Source organism: Arachis ipaensis, chromosome B10 (genome assembly GCF_000816755.2).
Source record: "Arachis ipaensis cultivar K30076 chromosome B10, Araip1.1, whole genome shotgun sequence".
NCBI classification, from domain to species: domain Eukaryota; kingdom Viridiplantae; phylum Streptophyta; class Magnoliopsida; order Fabales; family Fabaceae; genus Arachis; species Arachis ipaensis.
This window is the reverse complement of record NC_029794.2, coordinates 14,852,986-14,862,939: the sequence shown is the minus strand read 5'-3', so window position 1 is coordinate 14,862,939 and position 9,954 is coordinate 14,852,986. Positions and strand designations below refer to the sequence as shown.

The following is a 9,954-nucleotide window of genomic DNA, read 5'->3' as shown; positions in this document are numbered from 1 at the left end:
AAGAGACGGCAGAATCCCATAAGAAAATTATAGAAATAAGGATTGCTCAAAGTGGTAACATTCCACCGGGATATTGCAAGATTAACTATTCTGCATGTTATATGGCAAAACTAGTGCAGGAATGTTATCAAATCTACAATACCTAAAGTAACACACAAAATGTGTCAAATTAAAAAATAACATGTTTTAAAACATTAGGAATGTTGCATATGTTTAATTATGTTTAAGCATCCTGGAAGTGCAATTGTGAAAGATTATGTAAATTCTAAAGGAGCGATAAAATTCTTATATAACACCAGAGTTAATATTAAGAAACTTTATTCAGGTAACAATTTGAACTTTTGAAGCATTACAAAACCAGCTGCCTGCAATGTCTTCGTCAGAAAACAGAACAGAAAATTCAATGAAGGAAATAAGAGGAATTCCCAGTTTTCCACCAAAAGAACCTGTGACAATTTCATTTCCCTGCATTTAAAAGAGAAGAAAAAATATATGAACGAATGCAGAAGATGTGATCATAAGAAATATGTATAGAGATTCCTATTCAAAGGCTTTCTTCCGTGAGGAGAGTATATTTGCATTCCTGGTGGTCCAAGATTTTAATAAATCTTATCCATTAAAAATCTAAATGAATGGGTGAAATTAAAGCATTTTATTATATAAAACTAATTTTATAAAACATACTTATATTGAAGAAATAAATTTTACTTTGAAATTTCTATTGTATTATTCTTCTGTCACTACCCGTGGCGTTGACTTTCCTCTTCCCCTTTTTCACGTCTATAGGGGCAACTCATCTTCTTACCTTGTCCCTCGCTTTCCCTCCATCCACCACCTTCTCTTCCTCCTCCCACCTTTTTCTTCTTCTACATGTGCACTACCACCTACGACAATCTTCCCTTGAAGAGAAAGAATTAAAAGAAGAAAAAAGTATAAAAAAAAAAAAAAAAAAAACCCTAAAGAAACCTACATTCTAAGACAATACCATATAACAACTAGCTACACACAATCATAAATTACAAATAGAGTAAAGTACTATTTTGGTCCCCCAACATTTGGGACAAATCCTAATTTAGCCGCCTAACATTTCAAACATTTTATTTTAGTCCCCAAAAGTTTTAAATCGGTTCAATGTTGTCCCACCATTAAATTTGACACAAAACACTTTGCATATTGAAGAGCCAATAATGTTCAATTTTAGTTCGTAAGTAAAATCAACCCATCAACGATCACTAATATAAACGCTTTTCATTTGATTCTAGAGCGCTGATGATCGATTGCTAGTATTTAGAATTTTGTACAAGGAGAACAAGAAGAGGAAGGGTTATAAGAAAGTTTTTGGTTATGTTTCTCTAATACACAGAAATAAGTAGGTATGACTTAACTAAAAACGTTGTTAACATGCACATTACCCATTTCATTAATTACTCGTGTCAAATTGAATGGTAGGACAACAGTGAACCCATTTGAAACCTCTTGGGATAGAAATAGAATGTTTAAAACGTTATGGACCAAGTTAGGATTTGCCCCAAACGTTGGGGACCAAAATAGTACTTTTTGCTTACAAATAAATTATTTTTTATGACTCCTCCCTCAATCCCAGTAACATTTGTTTTGCATTGCTCCTATTGAAGCTTAATTGGTAACATACAAGACCCATTTTGGTTCAAAGTTGGTCTGCATCATTGTATATACTAGCAGCCATGGATAATTCAGTCAACAACATGGATTTTTTTTTATAGCGGCTTCTTCAAGTATCTGCCTAAGAAGTCCAAGGTTACTAATGTTGCAAGGAACATAAAGTGGAATGGGATAAAATGGAAGAAATGGAAAAAGGAAGATTTTATATTTATGTAAAGAGCACCATGATCCTGATTTTAAGTTCCCCCATCTAAGTCAGAACCCTCAAAATAAACCCATCTCCCCAAACTTTTAGGAGAAGAAACCAACTAGGGGAAAAGGATAAGCCGGTAGCTAAAATGGCATTACATGAGAGGTAGCTTCACGTTTTCAGCAATATAACAAATAGCATAGCATGTCTATACAAAGAATTAATGTTTTACAGAAAGTTTGACGGTCCATGCATGTTAGTAAACTGCCATTTTGCTAAGAGCAGCATCTTAGGGCTCATCCAATCACTTATTAAACAGAAATCATAAATGAAGTACTGTTAGATACGCAACTCTTTATGTGCATCTACCGAATAACTTAAACTTTTAGGATAAATAGTCTCATAACATTAATTCTAATTCTACCTAAAAATGGTTTATCCCAAATTCTAAGCAGCTCAAACGTAGAACGTTGATTAAATCATGGCAGTGTGGAAGTGATGAGAATTCATGATGGGATACCTGAGAATTGTTGGAGGGCATCGTCGTAGGGGTCGCGGCGGCCTTCGACCTGGCTGATCTGGGCATCCCAAGCAAGCTGAGAGTTGTGGCGCTCGAAGGTCCAAAAGCCATAAGGCCTCATTGGGAGACTCCACATCTCCTTGGTCTTGGCGCACCTGTCCTTCACAGCATAGACATGCTCCCTGAACTTCTTATCCCTTTCCTCTGGATCCTCCATCATCTTTAGTACCAGGTGCCTCGCGAATTCCATTATGAATCCCATCTCTATTATCTTCGATACTCTTTATTTACAACACCACCACCACCAACAACAAAACAATCAACAACAAATCTCCTCACTTATAATAAACCCCAACCTACTATGCAAATATAGAATAATCAATTCAATTTAAAGTCAAACCAAATATAATCGACAAAGTAACTAGAAATTTCAGATAAGAAAGGTGTTTGCAAAATGGGTGCATTACATCTCTAACCAGCGTCAAAACAAAGACTCGAAAGCAAAACAAGTTTCTGACAATCTTCTATCAGCATATTCTAGAATTGATTAAATGAAATAAGAGACATTGTCACAATCATTTGCAAAACAAACTTAGAGAAACGTTTGGTCGAAGTCAATAATATTATTATAGCTTCAGATGGGGGAAGACGAAGCCTACTCAAAGGAGCAATAAACAGGACCAGCCAAGAACCTCACTGTAATCAGAACAAGAAACTAGATACATCGATGGTGATTGACCTGGCTCTCAAATTGTTTGATTGAATGTTAGTGTTAGTTTTTTGTTTTTTAGTTGAGCAAGATAGATTTTTTTTTCTTTTTATTTTTGGTTTAGTTCTAGCATTCTTGATAAAATTTGGTATTGGGTCACGGTGCACACTGCACTCTATGAGCAGGGATGTCAACCGGGCGGGAAGGGGGCGCGGGAGAGACCTCCCTGCTCCCCATCCCCAACCCGAACACCAAAAACCTCCCCATCCCCGCCCTGATCCCCGCCGGGGGGGAAGATGGAGCCCCATTCCCCATCTTTCCATATTTTTATGAAAATTCCTAACTTAAATAACTAGAAGTAAACAAGGTGCAACAGAAACCCGCAAATCCCACTTTACCATAGAATCACTCAAGTAAATCACAAGCTTTCTTTCAAATTCCCTAAAATTCATTGCCCAAACGACAAAACTCAAATGCAAACAAAAGAAAGTAAAATCCAAACAAATGATAAAAAATTAAAAATCCAGCTGGCAATTCAAGTGGTTGCATTTAGAAGGTTCCAAAAACAAAAACTCCTGGATTCGTTAACAACCAGTCAACAGTTACGACAAGGTCGTTCCAAATGAATTGGAATTGGCAAACAAATGACGGCGACAACACCAATAACCCTAATTGCAGCTCGGCAGAGCTCCAATTGGGGAACAAAACGCATTGGAATAAGCAATTAAGCAACGAGAAACGCCACGAAATGGATAAAAGACTGACAAAAAAGAGCACAAATTGAATCCAAACTTGAGTGCCAGAACCCAGTGAAAGTGAATACTAACTATAATAAGAACTGAAGAAGCTTCTTGAAAAGCATTGAACAGTGAAAGAAAAGCACTTACAGGGAAGAAAATCGAACAGGAACGGAGAAAATTGAGTCGGAAACGTACCTTGAGAACAGGAACGGGAACTTTACGCTGCTGTGTTTATTTATTATTTATTTATTTCTACATAGATTTCGAAAAAAAAATTTTTTTTCTTAGGTTATATTCGCGAGATTTGTTTACAATCGTTTTTGAAGGGAATAGAAAAATTTGCAATGATACAATTAAATAATACTAAAAACTAATTTTTTAGTGAATATTAATCAATTTTTTTTTAAAAAAACGATAAATAAGTCCTCGATTAATTGAGAAAATACAAAAACGTTACTTATCTTTTAAAAAGTGAAATATTTAAATTCTTTGGGAGACCTATTTATTTTTATATATTTATTTAAATCAGTTTTTGAAGTTATGAAAATTAAATATTTTATAATTTTAAATTTTTAAATATACAAAATATGTTAAAATGTTTACTTTTGTGAGATAATATAGAAGAGAAAAAAGAAAAAAAGAAGGAAGAGAGATGAAGAGAAAAAGGAGGGGAGAGAGATGAAGAGAAAAAGAAGGAGAAAGATAGAGAAAGAGAGAGATAGGAGAAAGAGAGAGGCCGAGAAGAAAGATGGAAAGAAGGGAGAGAGAAAGAGAGGGAGGAGGAGAAAGAGGGTAAGAGCAACTCTAATGGTTTGGTTCGTATTAAACTTTTTCTGACACAAAGGGAATTAACCATTGGAAAGAAGGAAAAGAGAGTCCCTGTACAATTTTGAAAGAGGTGTATTTTATGCAGAAATTATTTTTAATATGGAAAGAGAGATGGTATTTTGGTTGAATATTGATATTTGAAGTGTATTACAGTAGTATGGAAATCATTCAACACGCCCTCCACGTGTTGCAACACGCCCCCCACGTATTGGCTAAGAAGCTGCCACGTGTCCAACACGCCCCCCACGTGTTGGCCAGAATGCTGCCACGTGTCCACCACGCCCCCCACGTCCTATTTACTGTTTATCGCGCAAAAACTGATGTCGAGTTACTTTTTTATGACAGGTGAGCTATAAATAGGAACTGGAATGAGTTTTTTACTTTAGATAGTCTAAGGAGAGAGAGAAGGGAGAGAGAGTGTGTAAAAATTATTTTTTTTTTATATGTTAAAACTAGTTTATAAATTAATTTAAATAAATTTTTTTAATTAAAACTAATTTTATTTTTACGAACTAGTTTAAACTGGTGTATTGTATTGTACTGTTATAAACTGGTTTAAAATTAATTTATGTAACAAAATAATTTGATTCAATTTTTAAACTATTTAAAATAGTTTAGTGTAGTTTCAGTTTAGATTACGAAAAAAACTGAACCTTAGTTATAACTGAGAAATGGATGGATGACCGAATTCGAATCAACTTGAGCCATAATTGAATTCGACATTAGCTGATCAATAAATAAGTTGACTTATTTCGCGCATTTTTTTTTTAATAAAACTAAATTATTAAGTTAAAAAAAATCTTTTTTAGTTAACGTTCGAGTCAAAAGATTTTATGATACATTTATATATTTTTTCATACTTAATTAACTAAAGTCCGCAAAATTTAGTTAAGATATTAATATTTTACAACAATAAGACTATATATTGAAAAAGAAGACAATAGACTTAATGACCGATTCACTTGAACCCTCTTAAAATGGTCCGTTTATAAACGAGTTGTATTTTTATTGATTAGACTCATCTATTTTTATGAGCAAATCGAGGGTTAAAAAATTTGAATATAAAAGTAGGAGGAATGTTATATCTTAACGTGATAATTTTTGGTGTTTTTTAAAATTATAGGAGGTGCACAAATATTTGTTTTTAAAAATTTTAAAAATTCGGGGTACACAAATCGAACCCACCGATTTGTGCTTAAAAAATAAAAAAAAATTTTGAATATACAAATTGGACGATCCGATTTGTGTATTCCAAATTTTTTTAATTTTTTAAACATAAATCGGACGGTCCGATTTGTACTCGGTAAATTAAATCATCCCACATTTTAAAAAAATACCACAGGATATCGCAATTTAGAAAAAACCATTGTTAACCCAATATTAAAAAAAAAATGTGCAAATCGAGTCGACTCATTTTGATAGCTCTGCTTTTAACTAGGAAAAGAATATGCAGACCAAAAACAGAAAATTTGAGAAAAATAATATTATACCGAAAAATATATCCTTATTCATCTTCCAGTTTACAAGTAGGCTAATTAAATCAGAATAACCCATTTAATACATGAAAAATTGCCAAATACAGATAAAGAAGGTAGAATATTACAATTTCATTGGTTATAAGATTTAAAGGTATCATCATATATCACTAGCCACTAGCCAGTGAGTTTCACTATGATATAAACATAGTATGCAGTGCAATACAACACTTGACTAAATCATACCTTAACATCATTTTTTTGGTCAAAACCAAATTATCCTCCAATCAAGTTGGGTAAGATTACTTGGGGTGCAAAACTTTCTCCTTTTGAGTTTTTGCATAGTCCAAGATTTCTGGTTAAGGTCATAGCATAAACTTTCTCCTTAGAAAAGATGTTTATCTTGCTGATGGGAGACAACCTTGTGACAAGTCAGGGGTTTCAATTTCAAGAAAACTTGTAAGTAATGTTTTCCTTGAAGATTGTGGTTTTGAGCTACCTGAAGATAAAGATGATAATTTTAGGTGATTTTCTGATGAACCTTTCTCAATCCTGGAGGCATCTTGTATGGCTAAAATCACTTCTTGCATTCTTGGTCTGGAGAAACCATGTTGCTCCACACATTGCATGGCGATTTCAGCAACCCTCCAAACTGACTCGGTTTTGACATTCCCAACCAGGGATGGATCCATGATGCTTACCACGTCGCCTTTTTGGATTAAGGATCTTGCCTGCAAAACAATGATTTTCAAAGTGGTGAAAAAATTTTCTAGTTGGACTAGTTGCTATCTTTTTCTTTTGAGTGAACTCCCAATTTCGTCATTGGCCAAAAACATGGAAGATAATGTATGCAGGAAAGGGCCCGGTGCACAAACATCCCGTATTAACACAGGATCCAAGAAAGGGCCACACCCAAAGGGTGTAATGTATGCAGCATGATCTGATAAAATATATCCGTGGCTGTTTTCATGGCTTGAAGTTGCTCCAAGGCTCCACATCTCGTCCCTCATGGTTTTAAAATGATAAAATTGTCCCCGGGCAATCAAAAAGGGTGATAATTTAGTCCTTCCTTACAAAATCCGTACATGTAAGTGATGAACTTGTCCAAGAAGGTAATAGTGAAGGACGAAGTCGTCACCTTCAAATCTTGGACTACTTTGTCTTCTGTATATTTTCTTATTCAGTTTTACTTCAGCTTTTGTTTGGAAACCATGGTGAGACTTAAGTACTAAAGAAAAATAATAAACCACACATACCCAATGAACTATATTCATTTCAGGACCATAATCTTCTGGTGATACCGGCTTTCTTCCAGATATCAATTCCAGCATAACAACTCCAAAACTATATACGTCACTCTTTTCGGTTAATTGTTGACTTGCATAGTACCTGTTCATTAAAAAAAAAAACCGAACACATAGAAACTTAGTTCAACATATTACCCTAACAAAGATATCACTGATCATGCATGAGACTCATAGCTTACTCAGGATCCAGGTAGCCTACAGTTCCTCTTGCAACACTTGATATATGAGTCAAATCTTCTTCAGCTAACCTTGATAGTCCAAAATCTGACACTTTCGCTCTCATATTGATGTCGAGGAGAATATTGCTCGTCTTTACATCTCGGTGAATAATACTAGGATTGCATCCTGTGTGCAAGTATTCAAGGCCTACAGAAATAGGAAATTTCACTTTTGAATATTAATTTTGATAGTAAATTACTAAGTTTACCTATGGACCAAGAAATTGATTAATCAACCTTTCGCTGCATCTTCTGCAATCCGAAGCCGTGCTAACCAGTCTAATTGTTTCTGACTCGAACCTTCTGTCAAAACATCGAAATATACATCATCACACAACTTCGACTAAATAAAAATAAATGAATATGAGGGAGTGGAATTAGACCATGAAGGTGATCCCTTAATGTTCCATTGTGCATGTACTCGTAAACAAGAATATTCTGATATTCTTCTTCACAATATCCAATCAAAGGAACCAAGTTTCTGTGATGAATTCTTGAGAGGAGAGCTACCTGCATTTATGATATGTAATCAATGAGCTTAAAATTTAAGCTTTCTGTCATATTTTTCTAGTTTCTCCAACCGTAGTAAAATATTTGTATTGTAAAGTAGACTTTCTGCATTTTTAGAACTTAGCTGGAATTAAGATTTCATAGTTTCTATTTCTAGTTCTGATATATTTGCATTTTCACAATTCCTATCTTTGTTTCTTCTTAGATTAAGAGAAATACATGTGGGTTTAGTCAAAGCCAAAAACATTCAACAATGAATGAGAAAAATCCAACAATTTAGAGATCAATCATTCAATTTCAATCTATTAATTGGACAAATTGTTCATTGATTAAAAGTAAAATATATCTGAATGACAAGATAAAGACATTCATAAAGAAAATTAGAAAAATGATAAAAGAAAACAAAAGATAAAAAAGGGGTTCTAAACTAGGAAAATGCTATGCTAATAAAAATTAGAGGAGCATAAATTATCTTTTGATTGAAAGCAGGTAACAACTTATAATAGTAGATTCTTCAGAACTCATTGTATATTGGAATTCAAATATGAAATATGGAAATGCTACCTCAGTCACAAATTGTTGGTTCCCATGGCTGGATGGATCAGTCATAGTCTTAACCGCAATCTCCTTTCCATCTTTCATTCTCCCATAGTAGACAGATCCAAAGCTCCCTTTCCCGATTTTTCTCGAAAAATTATTAGTAGCTTCTTTCAACTCCGAGAGTGAAATATAGTAAGCAGTACCCTCATCCATTAAAGTCCCACCCTTACCGAATGAGTATCCGGTTAATGGCTTTGTACTACCTCTGGAAATCCCTGCACCACACAATAACACTTAGATGGAAGAGCTTGAGTATTTACCAAGTACTAGATTTTGAGTCATCTGACAAACCTTTTTCGTCACATTTCTGTTTAGCTGCCTTTCTCCGTGCATTATGCATTAGCAGAAGACTTGTTAAGAATAATAGTAATAATATTACTAGTATTCCAATTGAAGCTCCTAGTATCAACTGAAAATGCTTCTTGTTCCCTCTATGTAGTTCAGGATTATTATCATAGCTGAAAGTGAAAATAAACATGGTCATTACTTCAATCTGCATACCAAATATGAAAAGATGTTCATCCTATTATGTTCATACTGAAGTTACTTTAAATTAGTCTCGGTGGCTGTTCGGCATCGGTAGTAAGTGGGGTTAATGCTAGTAAAATCATCAAGTTGCTGAGCATACTCACTTGAAAATGATTTTTCCAGATAATAGTCCTGTTGGTATTTCTCCGCTAAATGAGTTATTCTGTATGAACCTGTCAAATATTCACAGACGATCCATAAAGATCTGAGAGGTAACAATCTAAGAAGTATATACATCAAAATAGTGACCGTAAAGGGCTAAGTATGAAAATCTGTCAAGTTGCTCTAGAAGTAGAAATGATAAATTTTAAAGATTAACTGCTGCTTACAGTGCTTGCAAATTTGGCAAACTACCCAAGTAAGACGGTAATGGACCAGTCAATTTGTTGTTCTCTAAATGCCTGCATGTCATTAGTTGAAAATAAAATGAGAAAACAAGAAAAAAGGCACAAAGAAAAACTCAGAAGGGCCATTTACAAAATATTGATTCTTGGTTCCATCAGAGAGCCCTCAAAAATATAAATAAATGAATGCTGTGTGTGAAACTGAACGTACACAATGTTTAGATTGATAAGATTGCTCATGTCAGGTAGTGTTCCTGTAAGCAAGTTGCCATCTAACCACCTAAGGAAACGAGAACAATATTACAAAAGAAAAGTAAACTAAAGAAGTAAAATCAAAATAACTC

General features: G+C 34.2%; 2 protein-coding genes across 8 annotated transcripts in view; both read right to left on the bottom strand.

Moving 5' to 3' along the window:
• LOC107622333 lies at positions 163–4,144 on the bottom strand. Of its 5 annotated transcripts, none has more exons than XM_016324194.2 (3): positions 3,996–4,144; positions 2,352–2,632; positions 163–465 (listed from the first exon to the last, which is right to left on the bottom strand). In XM_016324194.2, the coding sequence occupies exons 2-3, from the start codon at positions 2,611–2,613 to the stop codon at positions 458–460; spliced, it is 270 nt and encodes an 89-aa protein (XP_016179680.1). In that variant the 5' UTR covers positions 2,614–2,632; positions 3,996–4,144; the 3' UTR covers positions 163–457. The 5 variants fall into 5 exon arrangements, with proteins under 5 accessions (XP_016179680.1, XP_020968876.1, XP_016179681.1 ...); XM_021113217.1 differs by having other exon boundaries at positions 2,352–2,707; positions 3,996–4,122; XM_016324195.2 differs by having other exon boundaries at positions 2,352–2,707; positions 3,948–4,110.
• Positions 6,113–9,954, bottom strand: part of LOC107622990 (probable LRR receptor-like serine/threonine-protein kinase At1g67720) — a 7,345-nt gene continuing 3,503 nt past the window's right edge. Inside the window, exons 7-16 of one of the 3 annotated variants that reach the window (XM_016325080.2) lie at positions 9,822–9,890; positions 9,596–9,667; positions 9,371–9,439; positions 9,030–9,196; positions 8,703–8,953; positions 8,012–8,138; positions 7,866–7,928; positions 7,590–7,776; positions 7,360–7,492; positions 6,113–6,834 (exon numbers count right to left, since the gene is read on the bottom strand). In XM_016325080.2, coding sequence (XP_016180566.1) covers positions 6,502–6,834; positions 7,360–7,492; positions 7,590–7,776; positions 7,866–7,928; positions 8,012–8,138; positions 8,703–8,953; positions 9,030–9,196; positions 9,371–9,439; positions 9,596–9,667; positions 9,822–9,890 — 1,471 coding nt within the window. In that variant the 3' untranslated portion in view covers positions 6,113–6,501. Of the gene's footprint in view, positions 6,835–7,359; positions 7,493–7,589; positions 7,777–7,865; positions 7,932–8,011; positions 8,139–8,702; positions 8,954–9,029; positions 9,197–9,370; positions 9,440–9,595; positions 9,668–9,821; positions 9,891–9,954 lie in introns of all 3 variants that reach the window. The other 2 variants (XM_016325079.2, XM_016325081.2) reach the window with 2 other exon arrangements.